This window comes from Leptodactylus fuscus, chromosome 5 (genome assembly GCF_031893055.1).
Source record: "Leptodactylus fuscus isolate aLepFus1 chromosome 5, aLepFus1.hap2, whole genome shotgun sequence".
NCBI classification, from domain to species: domain Eukaryota; kingdom Metazoa; phylum Chordata; class Amphibia; order Anura; family Leptodactylidae; genus Leptodactylus; species Leptodactylus fuscus.
The window spans coordinates 11,087,274-11,107,218 of record NC_134269.1 but is presented as its reverse complement, the minus strand read 5'-3'; the positions used below and the strand labels follow the sequence as shown (position 1 = coordinate 11,107,218).

Below are 19,945 nucleotides of genomic sequence, written 5' to 3'. Positions count from 1 at the left end.
TCAGCCCAACGCCTGAGCAGAGCCGACTGCGCATGCGAGGGCATGCCCACGCATGCGCAGTCGGCTCTGCCTACGCAGAGTGAATTCCAGCCGGAAGACACCGCGGGGACCCTGCACGGAGAAGACTTCTAAAAGGTAAGAGAAGAACCAGCGTTGATTGGCAGAATGTATAGCATTCTGCCAATCAACGCTGGTTCTGCATCGAACCTTAAACTTCGAACAGCTAGTAGTGTTCGATCGAGTACGAGTATTTCGTATACCATAGTATTCGATCGAACACCTACTCGATCGAACACTACTTGCTCATCTCTAATCACTACCGTTTAGCCAATCTTGAGATTTCAGGATCAATTTCAAAATTGGATTTCCGATCATTCAACTAGATACTTTCTAAACTCAATAGAACCTCTATGAAAGTGGAAACCTTCTTTCCTCGTCATTACTATGGACAGAAACACAAATTTTAAGCTAAAGAAACATTATCATGCATCCCTTTAAATCACATTGCCCATGACAACCACAGAAGGCAAGGGGTAAATCAAACAGCACGCACCCTTAACTGTCATTGTGTATGTGTCTGTGATGTGGTGAGACCTCCAAAAATTACTTTTGTGGCCCTTGAGGTGAGCCCTTACAAATGAAGTTAGAGGCCTTAAGCTGAGCCATACAAAAATTTACTTTTCAGACCATTGGGTGAGGTGAGCCTTGCATCAGCAGGGTTTTAGGCCCTTAAAGCACTCTGTTCAACCACTTCCCAAAACCCAGGAGCTACCAGACGAATGTCCTGATGCCCAAACACTGGAGCATCCACCATATCCTGGTGATTTTGTGGTTGTGGACCTGCAACCCATCCTCAGTGACGATGATGAGACACAGTTGTCATCAGGGCAGGCTGTTGTGTGCAGGAGGAGGAGCAGAGTGAGGATTTGGAAGAGCAGGTGGTGCACAATGAGGACACTGACCCGACCTGGACAGGGGTGATGTCTAGTGGGGAAAGCAGTGTAGATGTGGGAGCAAGTGCAGCACCAAAAAAGGTGGCTAGAGGCAGAGGCTCGTCCAGAGGCACAGGACAGCTGCTTCAGGAAAGCCAGGCCAGAGCCAGCAAGGCCCAAGATGTTCCCTGTTCTAGCCACTCATAAAAAACTAGCCCATCGAGGCCACATTAATCGATGGTGTGAAGATTTTTCAACATATGCGCGGAGGACAAACTGAGTGCAGTTTGCACACTGTGTAACTCAAAACTGAGTAGGGGCTCTGAGAAGTGCAACCTGACCACCTCAGCCATGTGCCGTCATTTGGAAGGCAAGCACTGTGCTCAGTGAGAGCAAACGCAGGACAAAATTGCTCTAAGGTCCACTTGACCATCGACAAGCGCATGCAGACAGGGATGCTGCATCTCACTCATGGCACACTGGGTGAATTTAGTGGAGGCTGGGACGGTCTACCTCTTCTCGCCGCCCAAATTCCTGGCAGGGGTTCTCACAAACCTTCCTCCTCCGCCGTAACCTTGACCCCAGCTGCGAACTGGAAGCGCTGCAGCACTGGTGGGGGGAGACATCAGCAGGTCGTGCTGAAGCTCATCAGCTTGGGCAGCAGAAAACACACTGCTCCTGAGGTGAGGGATGCCATCCTAGAGGAAACAGCAATGTCGTTTTTGCCAATGCACCTGGGCCCAGGTGCAGGTTGGCGTATGTGATAATGGCTGGAACCTGGTAGCAGCTCTGGAGCTTGCCAGACTCAAGCACATTCCATGCCTGGCCCACGTTTTCAACTTGGAGGTGCAAAGGTTTTTAAAAATGTACCCCAATGTGCCTGAGCTACTTATTAAAGTGTGGCGCTTGTGCACCCACTTTCGTAAGTCTACAGTAGCCGCTGCTAGTCTAAAAACCCTCCAGCAATGCCCACATCTGCCTGAACACTGGCTGTTGTGCGATGTCACCACACGTTGGAACTCAACATACCACCTGTTGAGCAGGGTGTGCGAGCAGCAGAGACCTTTGGTGGAGTTCCATCTACAAAACCTAAGGATTCCACAAAGTCATCTCCCTCATTGCCCATGACAACCACAGATGGAATAGGCAATGGGAAATCCAACAGCCCCCACCCTTAACTGTCATTGTGTATGTGTGTGTGATGTGGTAGAACTCCAAAATTTACTTTTCAGGCCCTTGGGATGAGCCCTCCCAAACTTAGCTTCAGACCCTTTTAAGTGAGTTGAGCCTTACACCAGAAGAGGTTCGGGACCTTTTAGTGAGTTGAGCCTTGCACCAGCAGAGTTTTAGTTTTTGGCCCTTGGGGTGATTTTTAGCCTTGCACCAGCAGAGTTTTAGCTTTTGGCCCTTGGGGTGAGTTGAGCCTTGCACCAGCAGAGTTTTTGTTTTTGGCCCTTGAGGTAAGCCTTAAAGGAGTGATTAGAAATGTTATTTTTAACAGTGATGCTAGTGGAGGAGGAGGATGAACTTGTGAGCTGGTCTGTACTGTACATGATGGAGGTATCAGTGTAGTGACCGGTACAGGGTGGAGGTATCAGTGTAGTGACTGGAACAGGGTGGAGGTATAAGTACAGACCAAAAGTTTGCACACATCTTCTCATTCAAAGAGTTTTCTGTATGTTCATGACTATGACAATTGTAGACTCACACTGAAGGCATCAAAACTATGAAGTAACACTTGTGGAATTATATACTTACCAAAAAAGTGTGAAACAACTGGAAATCTGTCTTATATTCTCGGTTCTTCAAAGTAGCCACCTTTTGCTTTGATTCCTGCTTTGCACACTCTTGGCATTCTCTTGATGAGCTTCATGAGGTAGTCACCGGAAATGGTTTTCACTTCAAATGTGTACCCTGTCAGGTTTAATAAGTGGGATTTCTTGCCTTATAAATGGGGTTGGGACCATCAGTTGTGTTGTGCAGAAGTCAGGTGGATACACATCTGATAGTCCTACTGAATAGACTCTTAGAATTTGTATTATGGCAAGAAAAAAGTAGCTAAGTAAAGAAAAATGAGTGGCCATCATTACTTTGAAAGTCTCCACAAGCGCAGTTGTAAAAACCATCAAGCGCTACAAAGAAACTGGCTGACATGAGGACTGCCCCAGGAAAGGAAGACCAAGAGTCACCTCTGCTGCGGAGGATAAGCTCATCCGAGTCACCAGCCTCAGAAATTGCAGGTTATCAGCAGCTCAGATTAGAGACCAGGTCAATGCCACACAGAGTTCTAGCAGCAGACACATCTCTACAACAACTGGTAAGAGGAGACTTTGTGCAGCAGCCGCAGGCCTTCATGGTAAAATAGCTGCTAGAAAACCACTGCTAAGGACCGGCAACAAGCAGAAGAGACCACAAGGAATGGACAATAGACCAGTGGAAATCTGTGCTTTGGTCTGATTATCCAAATTTGAGATCTTTGGTTCCAACCACCGTGTCTTTGTGCGACGCAGAAAAGGTGACTGGATGGACTCTACGTGCCTGGTTCCCACTGTGAAGCATGGAGGAGGAGGTGTAATGCTGGGGGGAGGAGGCAAGCTGGTGACACTGTTGGGGATTTATTCAAAATTGAAGGCATACTGAACCAGCATGGCTACCACAGCATCTTGCACCGGCATGCTATTCCATCCGGTTTGCGTTTAGTTGGACCATCATTTATTTTTCAACAGGACAATGACCCCAAACACCTCCAGGCTGTGTAAGGGCTATCTGACCAAGAAGGGGAGTGATGGGGCGCTACGTCAGATGACCTGGCCTCCACAGTCACCAGACCTGAACCCAATCAAGATGGTTTGGGGTGAGCTGGACCGCAGAGTGAAGGCAAATGGGCCAACAAGTGCTAAGCATCTCTGGGAACTCCTTCAAGACTGTTGGAAGACCATTTCAGGTGACTACCTCTGGAAGCTCATCAAGAAAATGCCAAGAGTGTGCAAAGCAGCAATCAAAGCAAAAGGAACCCAGAATATAAGACATATTTCCAGTTGTTTCACACTTTTTTGGTAAGTATACAATCCCACATGTGTTACTTCTGAGTTTTGACGCCTTCAGTGTGAATCTACAATAGTCATAGTCATGAAAATACAGAAAACTCTTTGAACGAGAAGGTGTGTCCAAACTTTTGGTCTGTACTGTATATTAATCGGTAGAGGCTAGAGGTATCAGTGAAGTGACCGGTACAGGGTAGAGGTATAATGACTGGTGCATGCTCGAGGTATCGTTGTGGCAGCCGATCAATAAGCAATGTTTTGCTAAGTAACAGTCATGAATAATTTTTAATAAGAACATCAGATGAAAAATGAAAGTTATATCCGGTACATTGGGGTAGCTCTGTATACCGTATGTATAATCATAGATCCTAGACTGTCGGAAAGAATACTGCATCCTCTTATGACATGAGCCAATCCCCCGGCTCACACAGAAGATTGTCTCATTATATCATTAAATATAATTATGTATCTCCCTTTCCTATTTGAAGATGGTAATATCTGTACTGGGATATATTCTGGAGAGAAAGGTCTCGTCTTCTAGGGTTGAGATATGTAATTAGTACTTATACAATTCCCAGGACAAGTGAGAGCGTCACATATAAAATGTGAGCTTGGGTAATAACAGGGCAATATGGGGGAGAAGTATGAGGTGAGTGGAATATTCTGTACAGTTAGGTTGTGTATTATAATGTATAAGGCCATAGATAAAAAATACTGATGGGCTCAGACTGCGTTTGAGTCTGTAGGCAGAAATATAGGTACAGGAATATTTTCCCATGTAATCCTCTGATTTTTGTTACTATTAGAGATGAGCGAGTAGTATTCGATCGAATACTACGGTATTCAAAATACTCGTACTCGATCGGGTACCACTCTGATTTTTGAAATGGAAAAATTCAAATTCAAAAATTCAAATGGAAAAATTTGATGCAGAACCAGCGTTGATTGGTCGAATGCTATATAGTCAGTCAATCAACACTGGTTCTTCTCCTACCTTTAGAAGTCTTCTCCGTGCAGCGTCCCCACTGCGTCTTCCGGCTCTAAATTCACTCTGCCAGGCATCGGGTCTGGGCATAGCCGACTGCGCATGCCTGCGCTACAAGATAATGGCCACTTTGACTGTAAGCGGCCATTTTCTTGTAGTGCGGGCATGCGCAGAGCCGGAAGACGCCGTGGGGATGCTGCACGGAGAAGACTTCTCGGAGAATCCGGCCCGACCCTCACTCGTGGACTTGGTAAGTTCAATTTGATCGAATGTTGCCTACCCCTGAAACGAGCATTTTTCCCCCATAGACTATAATAGGATTCGATATTCGATTCGAGTAATCGAATATTGAGGGGCTACTCAAAACGAATATCGAATATCGAGTATTTAACTACTCGCTCATCTCTAGTTACTATATAAAAGTAAGAAGATATCCATCCTCCACCAATACAAGCTTCCTCCGCTAATATATGTATTCTCTACCAGTGTAAGCGTCCTCCACCAGTGTAAGCATCATCCATCAGTACAGAAGACAACAAAAAATTCCGAAATGAAAAATGTGCTGCTGTAAATTTCAATTCTTTATTGGATCATTTGACATCGCATTTCGACACACTAGCACATCATAAATCAGTGCTAGTATTCCACATCAGTACAAGCGTCCTCCACCAGTGTAAGCATCCTCTCTCAGTGTAAGCCTCCCCCCTTAGTACAAGCATCCTCCATCAGTGTAAGAGTCTTCCATCAGTGTAAGCATGCCTCCACCAGTGTAAGTATCCTCCATCAGTGTAAGCTTCCTCCATTAGCGTAAGCGTCCTCCACCAGTGTAAGCATCCTCCATCAGTGTAAGCAACCCCCACAAGTGTAAGTATCATCCATCAGTGTAAGCACACCTCTACCAGTCTAAGCACCCCCACCAGTGTAAGCTTCCTCCATCAGTGTAAGCGTCCTCCACCAGTGTAAGCGCTCTCCATCAGTGTAAGAGTCTTCCATCAGTGTAAGTGTCCTCTCTCAGTGTAAGCATTCCCCATTAGTACAAGCATCCTCCACCAGTGTACGCATCCTCCATCATTGTAAGAGTCTTCCATCAGTGTAAGAGTCTTCCATCGGTATAAGTATCCTCCACCAGTGTAAGCTTCCTCCATTAGCGTAAGCGTCCTCCACCAGTGTAAGCGTTCCCTATCATTGTCAAGAAAAAATTGTGGGGAAGAGGGAAGGGAAAACACAGCCCAACATAGTAGATGCAATTTTCAGAAAAAAATTGAAAAACTCACGTCCCTCAAAGAAGAAATGAGCGCCCGGACCTCCGAAAACTTCCTCTGGCCAAGGAATGTGTCCTTATAGGAAAACTTTAGCCAGTGGTAATTAATACCATCATGTTTTTCACCATTCATATCTAACCCTCCCTGCTGATATTATTAATATGTAGGTTTAATAAAGAAGTTTTTAATCAAGAAGAAAACGCTGGTTCCCTATCATTGCTTGACTTTATATGGCTGAGAACTGTAGGTGCAGCAACTTTTGGATCCCAATGCAACCTCACTCACTTACATTATTTGAGAAACCCAGTGATCTATAGTCACGTGATGCGTATCTCTAAAAATCACAGTAGAAAATACATTATGAGTGGGACAAGTGAATAAACCCTAAGACCATGGAGGTTGGCTCCTGGATTAGCTGACATGGGATGGCCTTCAGGACCAATGGTGCTCATCCAGCAAAAATTCATCCTGTGGAACAATGTTTATGGTGGGACCCGCTCTTATCCACTCATCTACCTTCCTTGGGTGTGAACACATATAGTATTATCAACCTTGCCCCTTCTTGGGGTGGAGTTTACCAGAAAATGTCCAAAGTGCCAAGACAGTTGGCAAGTAGATCTATGGTGGTTGGAAAGTATGCAGGTTTTTTGTTGAGAAGATAGATCTCCATACAGATACGGTATGTCCTTCCTTATCTGCCTTCTTGGGTGGACACGCGTATCAGCTATGTGTATTATTGACATATGTGTGGCCGTCCCTTGGGGGAGGGTATAGGTCTATAATGTCTAATACTGTATGTTGAACCACCATAAAGGTCTAGGATAACCAGAAAACACTATATGGCCCATTGTCCAGCCCTTAAGATACATAAATTCTTACTATTGTTTTCCAGGGTCCTGGTTTTACTACTGAAAATGATGCAAAATCTTCTCCATTTATGACCCGATCGATATTTGCTTCTGTGTTTTTACAGAAGATGTGGCTTCTCTTCATGCTGTCTGTCTTACACTTCTGTGGTTGCATTGATTATGGTTGCAGATTGACCAGCAGCGAGCTCCCGAGCATGTCCTTGGATGGAGATATAATAATCGGAGTGGTTGTGCCGGTCCATGTGGACAAAATATACACCAAGATAAATTACAACGAAAGTCCAGTTCCGGCCATGTGTAAGACGTAAGGATTGTTTCTTATCTATGGTTGTAATGCCTTATTAGTTTAGGAGGTTTGGTCTGGGGGCTGTACTTAGGGTATCTAGTCTGGGTTCTGAATTTATTTAGGGAATTTAGTCTTGAGACTGTAATAGTTTAGTGTTTGTTTAAGGGATCTGGTGTGGGGTCTGTAGTTATGATAGGATCTGATCATAGCCTATAGATTTGTATGTTTTTGTGCTCAGTGTTCTGAACGTATTGGAGGTTCACTACCGTCTTTTCTGTACATAGAGTCTGTATATAGAGTTTATTTGTTGGTGTCTACAGTCTGAATTTACTTTGAGGACTAAGGGGACGGGGTCTATTAATCTTTGGGCTTTGATGAGATGAAGACAGAGCAGTGTTTGGGTCAGGTGCTACGTTCAAAAATAGACAGACATATTGTAAAAAAAAATCCTGAGTGTTGCTTATGTATAGCAACACTATATTAACTTTTATTATATATTAACTATATTAACTTTTTGACCATATTGTCCTCAGCTTCAGATTAGAGAACTACCAACGTGTCCAAGCCGTGCATTTCGCTGTGGAGGAAATTAACAAAACTCCAGGTTTCTTGCCGAATATCACTTTAGGATTCCAGATTTTTGATTCTTGTACAGTCCTCCAGAGAGCAGTATCAGGAACCCTACAGCTGCTGAGTGGATATGGAAGACCTCTGCCTAATTATCGGTGTGAGATGGACACCCGCCTGGCTGCAGTAATTGGGCATTCCATATCTACCTACACAATGTTACTAGCTCAAATACTGGGGCTATACAGGTATCCACAAGTAAGTACTGGGGTACTCATAATTCATGGTTAAATTAAGTTGTATTTCATCATCTGCTAAGGCGCAAGGACCTCCTAGCTTCTCTTGCCCTGTTGGACCTGAATCAGGAGTAGTATTCATTGACACCATTAGTGTCAGACTGGTCCACCAGAATACCAGAGGATCCTCCCAAGGGCACAGTGTTAGGACTGTGCGGCAGGTGCGGCCAAGGGATTAGGGTCGCAGCCTGTTCCACTGTCACTGCTCAGTCCAGCATAGCAGGAGTTAATTCAATTGCAACCCATAGGCGTGGTCGGGTTCCTGACTGACAAGGGTGTCAGCCTATGAGCCCCTGGCTTGGGCACCTGGGCTGGCTGTTCAGGCCCGCCTTCCCTCCATTTAAGGAGACAGGTTTGGGAAGCCCGGTGCTCTAGTCTCAAATTCCATATGGTCCATGTATGTGCAAGACTTTAGTTTTGGCAGCTAGCTGCTTAGTTAGGTAGGTAATGAGAATATCGACCCTTTATTTAAAATTGAGGGTATCCCTTCCCTTAGTTAGTATTGAGGGAATCTCCTACCTTAGGCAGGCTGATACCTGTGGTCCTCCATAGCAGGAGGCTGTGGTGGGTACGACCTAGTGAGCTACTGGCAGCACATGGTTATGGTTTGTGTTTGTCTTGCAGTGGAGTAACTGCAAGACTTTATAATTCATTTGCGGCTGCTCTGTCCTGCAGAGATCTTATCTTTAAGTTACTGTGTTTACCCAGATGGTGTTGTAGCTCATAAGTGACATTAACTGTCGGGCCTTGTTCACACCAGGTTGCGGTTCAGAGCCCAGTTGAGCTCTGCAGGTTATTGTTTATTTATTTTTTTAATTAACCTGCTGACCATAACACACAGGTTCTAACAAAATAATGATGCAGCAGAAGACATCCAAAATTTAAGGATACAGTTGTCTATTTCCTAGAGGTTGGTGGTGTATATTGTAATATACTGTTCAAAGTAAGCAAAGGAGAATATACTCTATAAGGTTCATAAGGAAACCTTTTCCGCCGTATGAGTTCTTCGTGCGGCATCGCGCTCCTAATCCTTAATCCAAAGTTATTGATCATTTAAGCCTCTTATCAAATGTCCCTTCATGAGTTATCTAACTGGATCATACTAACATTTCTCACTAAAGGATATTATTTCATTTCCCAACAGATCAGTCACTTTTCCACAAGCTCTCTCCTCAGTAACCGCATTCAGTTCCCCTCGTTCTTTAGAACAGTCCCCAGTGATGCCTTCCAGTCTCAGGGTTTAGCACAGCTGGTGTTGCAGTTTGGTTGGACCTGGATTGGTCTTGTGGCCATTGATAATGATTATGGACAACAAGGTATCCAAATGATCAAGAGGGATATCATAAAAGCCGGTGCTTGTGTGGCCTTCACAGAGACCATCATCTCCAGCCAAGAAAATCGAAATGCCCCACATATCACTCGAGTGGTTAAGGAGTCATCAGCCACAGCGGTGGTCATCTTCTCTACTGATATAGACTTAGCCTATGTACTGGATGAGATGCTGAGGCAGAACATCACAGGGAAAGTATGGATTGCCAGCGAAGCTTGGGCTACCTCAGCTTTCTTGTCAATAAGTAAGTATTCAAAACTTCTTTTTGGGACAATTGGTTTTGCACTCCATAGTGGAAGCATGCCAGGATTTGGAAAGTTTCTCAACAGGATCAATCCATCCATGATCGTGGGAAGACAATGGATAAAAAATTTTTGGGAAGAAGTTTTTGACTGCAAATTTCAAGACCAGAACTTCTCTAGAAACACATTGATGAAAGAATGTACCGGCCAGGAAAGGCTTGAGAGTGTCCAGAACAGCTACAATGACATTTCTAGTCTGAGAGTCACATACAATATTTATACAGCGGTTCATGTTGTAGGAAAAGCTTTGCATGATTTAGGTAAATGCAAGAAGGGAAATGGACCTTTTCTCAATGGAATATGTGCCGATATTAAGAACTTTGAGCCTTGGCAGGTTAGTGAAAGCTCAATAAAAGACATTTTTTGACAACGATCTCACCAACATGACTGTTGTAAAATGGTCCTCATATACATAGATGTTATTTTTTATTCCTAATAAATTATTTGGAAATTCATGGATACACATGGGTCAGAATAGGGATCTCAACTCCCCTTACAGTTCCTAGTTTATACATTCCTCCAACCTTATGACATAGGCGAATCAGCTCGTAACACACCAGGTTCCTCCCAAATATTCCAAATGGAGATTTGTCTCAGTCAACTAAAATGGCCTCGAGATTACTGTATACTCTGGTGTCTCTTCAGACCCAGAGAATAACAGCTGGAGGCCCAGGGGAGGTGACCATGGCCCAGTGCAAGAAGCCTGGGACTGGGACTCAGCGGTGACCTGGGCAGGCCGAGCATCATGATGTCATGACACTATGCGACCAATGGTGGCTCGGTCACAGGCCTCAGCCATGTGTTAGGACAAATCGATCCCCTGGTTCATTTCGGTCCAAACATGTTTGGATAGAACTTGAAGTAAAATTATCATACTCTTCAGACCACAGAGTATAATAGATGGAGGCCCAGGGAATATGATAAAATAAAAACATGTATACTCACCAAAATGTGCCTGTCACATTATAATGTACCATAGAAGTCCCTCCATATACTATAATGTCCCATAATAACCCCTGCACACACTACAATGTGTGATAGTGGCCCCTCCAAACAGTATAATGTTCCACAGTGGCCCCTCGGCACAGTTTAATGTCCCACAGTAGCCCTTCCATGCACCATGATGTCCCATAGTAACCCTCCATACAGTATAATGTTCCATAGTGGCCCCTCCATGATCCAACAATGTCCCCTCCACACTATACAATCTGCCATAGTGGTACATACATAGGCCTGAAAGATAGGTGACATGGGCATGTCAATGGGGATTAGGGGGTTAAACTTATTCAACCTTCTTATCTTCCCACAGTTGTTGCACTATATGAAGAAGTTACGCCTGATCTTGTCCAGTGGCAGGCAACTCTTTTTCAATGAGAATGGAGATCCACCTGCATCATATGATATAGTGAACTGGCAGCTGGGCCCAGGTGGAGAAATGCGGCAAGTCAAAGTGGGCAATTACGACACCAGTGGAAATAGTGGAAACGTCTTCACTATCAATTCCAGTCATGTCCAGTGGGGAACTCAGGGCCATGGGGTGAGCTTGTATGGAAATACTTTGCAAACGTTTCATCTAGGGCTTTCAGCAGGCAATAGAGAACTTCTAGAAAGCTAACCTAATCTCCTTGAAGAATAATTTATATGAGGAATATATGGCCAGTGTTATCAGGAAACCACATGGTTGGCTACTGTATCCGTCATGGAAAGCCATCAGTAACCAAAGAGCCCTAGGCACATGACTTATATGTACATGGTGGGAAGAGCTCTTCCATGCCAGAAACTTTGAGAGCTTCCAGTCAAAGAGTTGTATTGACCCCCACCATCCACTAGATGATCCAGAGCAACCAAGAAAATCAGATTTTAGAATTCGGAATCTGAATTTTTGTCTTCTATTAGTCAATACTTAAAAATCTTTCTTAAAAATCCTTCCAAGGTACCTCTTTCGGTTTGCAGTCCTAACTGTCCTCCAGGCTTCAGGAAAGCGGCCAGAAGAGACAAACCTTTGTGCTGTTTCCAGTGTATTCAATGTCCTCATGGAGAGATATCCAACCAAACCGGTAAAAAAAAATATTTGGCTCATAAAATGACTCCATTCCAATGCCAGTCCATTGACCTCACATCATAGAAAGTTTAACATTTTCTTTTTAAACTTTTTTTTTATAGATTCTCTCCAATGTACAAAATGCCCATGGGATCTGTGGCCAAATCCAACCCAAGATCATTGCGTTCCAAAGACCGAAGAATTCCTCTCGCATGAAGATCCTCTAGGCATTACCTTAACAGCGACAAGCCTTTCTTCATCGTTGGTTCCTGTGGTGATCTTTGGACTTTTTATTCACTATAGATCAACACCCATTGTCCGGGCCAATAACTACTCCCTAAGTTGTCTTCTCTTGTTGTCATTGTCTCTCTGCTTTCTGTGCTCTTTAGTTTTTATTGGTTACCCCCAGTTTGAGAACTGTCTGTTAAGACAAGTGACTTTCGGTGTCGTGTTTGCACTTTGTGTCTCGTGTATCTTGGCCAAAACTGTTATGGTCGTCATAGCTTTTAAGGCCACCAGACCAGGTAGTGAACTGAGGAAATGGACTAGTCCTCGTGTATCATACCTCATAGTCATTTTATGTGTTCTAATACAGATCTTTCTTTGCATTATGTGGTTGACATTGTCTCCTCCCTTCCTAGAAGTCAAATCGGAAGGTAATTTGGCGGTCCTGGTCATTCAGTGCAATGAAGGTTCATCTTTGGCTTTTTGGAGCATGCTTGGCTACCTTGGCCTCCTTGCCTTCATAAGCTTCACGGTTGCTTTCTTGGCCAGAAGACTACCAGACAATTTCAATGAGGCCAAGTATATCACATTCAGTATGTTGGCCTTCCTCACTGTGTGGTTGTCCTACATCCCGGCCACTCTTAGTTCTCGAGGAAAATATATGGTGGCCATGGAAATTTTTGCTATCCAATCATCATCTTGGGGTCTGGTTATTTGTATGTTCCTTCCCAAATGTTTTATTATTGTATTCAGACCCGGCATGAACTCAAGAGAGAAAATAATGGCAAAACAGAAAAATCTGAGTAATTGACAACCGGCAATTTTTTAGGTCTACTCCTGTTTTTAGTGTTTTATATAAAAAAATAAGTACATTTTGCATCATGTAATAAATTATTGATGATTTTGACCTGAAGACTCTTCATCATTGCTCTCTCTATTTTTATTTGTCGTATTTGAAAAGTTGTGTTTGATAATTTTACAACCAATACAATTTCTTATCTACTTTTTTATGCTTTCTCAGACAATGGAGGCCTAATGATTCCCATTTTCCTTGAAAATACTTTTTTTTTTTTTTTTAAACTGTAATTTTTATTGAAAGGATTTTTGTAAAATACAATACAACACAAGAGTTGAAAACTTAAAAAACATGAACGTAAAGCAATGCATATAATTTCAAATAGACTGGAAATGTATACACATCACAAAAACCTGAGATTGGAAATGAGGGGGTGGGGGAGGAAGGGAAGGGGAAGGAGTCAGAGACCATTCAAATTACAGTATGCATCCCAAGATGACCATATAGCCTGGAACGCCTCAACAGTATGATTAAGTGTGGCTGTCAAGTTCTCCATGCTACGGACATCCTTAACTCGGGCTACAAGATCAGAGCCAGAGGGAGGAGAGGCACTCTTCCATCGAAGAGCGATGAGCGTTTTGGCTGCGGTACAGAGATATAGAAACAATTTAGAGGACTGCTTACCCAGATGAGCAGGGGGGAGATTGAGGAGATAGATGAGGGGATCTAAAGGGACACCTTGAATAAATAGAGCGTCTGTAAGGGACTTGACCTCCAGCCAGAATGGACAGATCCCTGGACAGTCCCAAAAAATATGATACAGGGTACCCACTCCTACCCGGCAACGCCAACACTGGGAAGAAATGTTAGGATTAAGGGAGTGGAGCAAGGCTGGGGTATGGTATCAGTGCATAAGTAGCTTGTACTGAGTCTCCCAGAACGTAACACAGGTGGAGGATTTAGCTGCACGGGACCAGATAATTTGCCATTGGTTCAGGGAGATCTGCCTGTTCAAGGCCCCAGACCACCTCTCCATATATTTATGTGATATGGGGCCCTGCCATCCAGAGGAGGAGAGGATACCATAAATGCCAGAGATAAGGCCTGCAGTAGAGGTGCCCGCCCGCATGACACAGTTTTTCAAAGACAGTCGGTGGGGACACCTTCAGAGAGCCGTTGTTACGGTTCTGTGTGTTTATATAAAAAATTATGTTTTTCTTTACGACTACAGAACCGCCGGACTGCAGGACACTGCAGGGAGGTCCACAGACCCAGATGGGCGGCCGTGTGCCAGTACCAGGCAGCAGTGTGTCTGAACAGGGAGTAACGTAAATGTACCAGTTCACTTCACTGGGTGAATGCGTCAGGGCTGCAGCAGTGTGAACGGGCTGCGACAAGGTTGTACCAGTTGCACCAGTTAACTTCACTGGGCAACTGTGTTACACTATGGAGATTTACTCCAGTTAACCTCACTGGGTAAATAGCTTTTTTCAGCCTCAGTGTTTACCAGACTGCAATCAAGTTTTACACCAGTTCACTGCACTGTGTAAATAGTTTTGGTGCAGCTTCGGGTGGACCAGCTGCAACAAGACTGCCAGGGGTTAACGTCACCCCTAACAGCGACAGAAATGGCTCCACACGGCTTGGAGCTATAACACACAGACAATGACAGACAGCCTAGCTAAAGAGACCAAGCCTGCCGCCAGTCCACCGGCTGGTACAGAGTCCACTGCACCGAGCCGTAGTGTGGAGCTGCCAGTACATTCAGGACTTATAGGTCTTGCTAACAGCACTGGTTGGAAGCTATGTTAACCCCACACAGCGGCCTAACCTAGCTACCTGCCCAACTACTGAAGCAGCCAGGAGCTACTGTCATACCTTCCTGTCTATAATGTTTCTTAGGTAAAGTGTGAGCACCGGGCGGGCGTCGCCTCACACCTTATAAAGGAAAGTCCCCGCCCATCAGGGGCGGTGGCCATGACCTCTTCGGTCATGCTCAGTAGGGCCACGATGGGACTTAGTTTCTGAGCGACTTTGAAATGCCTGAGCATGCTCAGTAGGGCAAGATCTGGACTTATACTCCAGTCGTCTCACCGTTCGACGTCGAGGGCGAGAGTTGGGTTGGCCCACAGGTGGCGCTGTGCGCCTGAAGGCAAACCTGCGGGAACCCATCCTAACAGCCGTACTGGGTAAAAACAAAACGGACAATCTGCTGGTAATGCAACCACTCAGTGGCGGGTAGATGTAGTTCTAACACAAAATACTCAAAGGGCCTAAGCACCAACGTCAGCAGGTCTATTAAGTCAGTGACACGGAAAAGGCCAAGCCTACTCCATGGTCGCACCAAAGCTGACGTAAGTCCCTCCAGTAAGAGGGGGTTGTACAAAAAGGAAATCATAGACGAACACTGGGAGGCAAGGGGAAAGATTTTAGAGCAGGTAATCCAAATGGTCCTTGTGAAGTGTATAGGACCCAAAAGGGGAGTGGACGGAAGGGGAGAGGAACGGGACCACAGAAACGCATTGGGATGCATCGGCGCCATCCAGAGTTTCTCTATCTCAACCCATTTGGTATAGACCTGCGGGGCTGACCAAAATGGTAGGCAGCCTTAAAAGACTTTAAGGGGTTGTCCGGGAATTTTTATTTGTGGCCTACCCTTTGAATAGGCCATAAATATCTGATTGGTGGGGGGCTGACAACCAGCCCCTGCATAGATCAGCTGTTCAGGGAAACTTTTGACACCCCTTGAAGTCAATGTTGGTTTCAGTGCTCGCCAGTGATGATGTCAATGGTCACCCTAATGGCCTAATGATGTCAATGGTCCCATGGCATACTGCAGTTGGATACGCCATTGTGGCAGAGGTTTTGGCAGCGTAAAGTTGAATACTTCTTAATTTTATATTTTAATTACTTCCTGGTACCCATTCTTTTTTTTTTTTTCGGTGGGGTGGGGTGGAGGGGGGGGGGGTTCAAAGACAACTTTAAAGCAAATAAGTGCTAGTTAAGACAGGAGAGCTGATAGATCATCTTTAAAGGGAGTTTGTCAACCATTAAGCTTTTTTGTTGATATATATTTTTTTACATTTTCTATTTTCCTATATTAATTCTATTTTTTTTTTTTTTTTTTAAGTGCTAATTTATGCAATTGTTGCTCTGGCCGCTAAGCCTAATAATAAACTGATACTTGCAAATTCTTTAAAGGCTCTCTTTACACATCATATATTACAGATGTTATTAAAATGAAAGATAACACCTCTATAGATAATATGGGTTACATCATTGCATCCATTACTGATAACAGATGATGTCGTAGCTTATCTACTCCTCTCGCTGCACAGAGTGTGTCTAAAAAATTCTCTCATAGACCTCATTCACTTGACCCAAATCTATTACTGCCTATGGCCATGACTGTCTTGTGAGGCATATTACTGAATGGTGTAAAAAGAGCGGAGGAGAAACCGACCAAGATGGCCACCCCGACAAATATGTACAGAAAATAGAATAAAAAGAATCTACAATCAGAAAATTGTGCGCCGGGAGAAGACTTCAAGGAGAATCCAGCCCGACCGTCACTCGTGGACTTGGTAAGTATAATTTTATCGAATTTTGCGTACCCCTGAAACGAGCATTTCCCTCCATAGACTATGATGGGGTTCGAAATCCGTTCGAACAGTTGAACAGTGTGCGGCTGTTCGAATAGGATTTCGAACCTCGGACATTTTAGTGTTCGCTCATCTCTAATCACCTGCTATATCACCACAGTCTTAAGCTGTCCATACACAAGAGATAGTGAAACACTTTCTTGGCCAATGGCTACTTTATCTATCTCAACTTCCTTATATCCATGTATACTCAGATTGGCGGAACAGTGCGTGCATAGAGAAGATCTCACTGTGAACAGAAGAAAAGAGCAGTTGAAATCGATAGGTGCGATCCTCGCCATTTGCCTCTAGAAGAGAGTTGGGAAGACATCGTACATACTAGCTGGTTGGCCAAACCGAAATTGGCACTTTCGCCAAACTAATATCCAAGTTTTATTTTTTGATGGTCTGTTAAAATGTATCACCAAAAAAACAGACACGTGAATAGACACGTTGAAATCAATGCGTTTTAAAAATGGCCATGTGACTTCCGTTACAAATATGGCCATCACATGGATGGTTTTGACATTTGTGTGAATACAATAGTAGATTTATACAAAACTTTATAGACTCTAAATCTGCCCCTGGACTAATCTGGATTCACTTATTTATACAGAACATCCTCCTATATAAATCTATAAAGTTAATAATATTCCTTATAGAGCGGATTAAAAAACGTCTTTATGAGGAAAAAAACTTCAAAAATTCAAAAATCAAATTACTCAATAATTGTAATCTGACTTTATGAATTTCACTGAGAAAAATGAAGCATGTACTGTATTGTATGTCTATAATGGTATGTGAAGAAGTGAGATCTCCCTCCGGAGAACTTAATGAAGATGATGGCTCTCCAGGGAGACACCAAGAGAATTTGACATCTAGTTAAGGGACTCGGTTTATCTTAACCCATGAAGATTAGATACAAGTGAGGATTCTAAATGATGAGAATGTGTTATGGATCAGTCTGTATAGACGGGGTTAATGTTATAATTACACCCCCAGCATTATAAATTGGGACGATAGACATAAGTTCAAGAAGGACAAGTCAAGGCAATACCTACTGCTATGTGTCAGCACATACGTTCCATGCAATCGCTTACCCACACCTGTACCCCTCAGGTGACCCTAGAACCATATGTTTGGTAGAACCACGAGGGTTCAGGTGTTGAGGCTGGTTTCCGGATGTGAGACCATTGTAAAAGTCACATTTTCTGTTCAGATATCCAAAGTTTTACTTTCTAACACCTGAATGTCTCATTTTCTAATAAAACAAGATGGTGGGCACTTCTTCAGCAATGTGGATCCAGGTTCTCTTCTGCTTTACTCAGGCTTTTTATTCTGAAAAACTGAATGACCCAAAATGCAGATTAGACTCCTTAGATCTATGTGGAAGCACGTTACCTGGAGAGGCAATGATGGGACTTGTCTTACCGCTTCATCTAGACAAAACATATCAACAGATTTCATTTACTGAGAAACCATCTAAAACCTTCTGTACCATGTAAGTACTATGAGAACTGTAAGAATTGTGCCATAGATATTTCTGTGGTCCAAGGAGACTCCATTTAACTAAGTGGTAGATCTGTACTCACCCTGTAGCATTTATATTGACATAATCATGGAATTACTAATGTTCCACATTCTCGTTATAGGTTCTCCATTACATGAAGAAAACCCGGGTAAAACTAAGTAGTGGAAGGGATTTGTTTTTTGACGAGAATGGAGACCCCCCTCCCATATATGATATTGTCAACTGGCAAATGGATCTGAAAGGTTCAATGAAACAAGTCAAAGTGGGGACATTTTGCAGCAAAAATACTCACAGAGGAGCCCTTGACATTAATATAAGTTCTATCCGATGGCCATTCGGTGATGAAAAGGTAAGAAAAAACTGCAGTGCCAATAGATGTAGATGGGTGATATCATTGAACTTGGCTGTTGCACTGGGATGTTTACACCAAACATTTACTGTACTATTACATCATGGGAAGAGAAAAACTTATCGTATTCCAGCTTTCACTTTGTCTAAATGTTTTTGCAGATCAAGAAGAATAATAAAAATTCTCTATTTACTTACTTTTAGGTCCCAAGTTCCACTTGCTCTGAGAGTTGTCCACCAGGTTTCCAAAAGGCTTCACTTCAAGGAGAACCAAGTTGTTGCTACAAATGTGTGCCCTGCTCACACGGAGAGATTTCTAATGAAACGGGTGAGTTGGTTATAGAGTTATAAAAGTATAGTTAGAAGAGTCTGAATTTATTTTAAGATGTCTCATTTCTTCTTAGATGCAACTGAATGCTATGAATGTCCTTGGAATGAGTGGCCAAGTGAAGAAAATGACAGATGTCTCCAGAAACCCATTGAATACCTCTCCTACGAAGAGACTCTGGGTGTCACTTTGGCATCCACCAGTGTGTCCTCATCCTTTGTCCCTATCACTATTTTAGGCCTACTGGTTTGCTATAAAAACACCCCCATTGTCCGAGCCAACAATTACACCATTAGTTGTCTTCTTCTCATGTGTTTGTCCCTTTGTTTTTTGTGTTCTTTGGCGTTCATCGGTTATCCCGAATATCAGAAGTGCCTATTACGTCAGGTGGCCTTTGGCATGGTTTTTGCATTATGTGTTTCATGTATTTTGGCCAAAACTATCTTGGTTATGATTGTCTTTAGGGCTACTAAACCCAACAGTGAATTACGTAGATGGGCCAGTCCTCAGGTGTCCTACCTGGTCATTTGCATGGGCACCATCATCCAGTTCCTCATCTGTATTATGTGGCTCACTATTTCTCCTCCCTTCCCGGAATTTAATGTCAAAGCCAAGACTGGAGTCATCGTTATTGAATGTAATGAAGGTTCACCCACTGCCTTTTGGTTTACCTTAGGATATCTCAGTTTTTTGGCCTTTATTAGCCTTCTTGTTGCTTTCTTGGCAAGACAACTTCCTGACAGTTTCAATGAGGCCAAGTTCATCACGTTCAGCATGCTGGCTTTCCTTAGCGTATGGGTGTCCTTCATTCCAACTTCACTAAGCACAAGTGGTAAATACATTGTGGCCATGGAGATCTTTGCCATCATATTTTCTAGTTGGGCCATACTTTCTTGCTTGTTTTTACCTAAATGTTATATCATTTTGCTTAAACCGCATATAAACTCAAGGAAACACCTTCTTGGGAAACATGTTATACTAAAACTCAATTAAAAATGTCTGTGCCACAAATATTGTGCCTGAATTTTCCAGAAAATGTGTTACCATCTTAATACAACAGGGTCATTTAACCTCTTCAAGACCGAGCCTAAAAGTAGCTAGATGACCGGGCCTCATTTTTCAAATCTGACATGTGTCACTTTAAGTGGTAATAACTTTGAGA

General features: G+C 43.5%; 1 protein-coding gene across 1 annotated transcript; it reads left to right on the top strand.

Annotated features, from left to right (window-relative positions):
• Nucleotides 1-4,607: 4,607 nt before the first annotated feature.
• On the top strand, nucleotides 4,608-19,765 carry LOC142202580 (vomeronasal type-2 receptor 1-like). Its single transcript, XM_075272769.1, is given in 13 exon segments — nucleotides 4,608-4,625; nucleotides 7,116-7,396; nucleotides 7,912-8,203; nucleotides 9,386-10,207; nucleotides 11,183-11,410; nucleotides 11,844-11,930; nucleotides 12,324-12,438; nucleotides 12,556-12,942; nucleotides 17,870-17,985; nucleotides 18,229-18,456; nucleotides 18,660-18,783; nucleotides 18,860-19,740; nucleotides 19,742-19,765. Coding segments are annotated over 13 exon segments (3,603 nt in total).
• The last annotated feature ends 180 nt before the right edge of the window (nucleotides 19,766-19,945 follow it).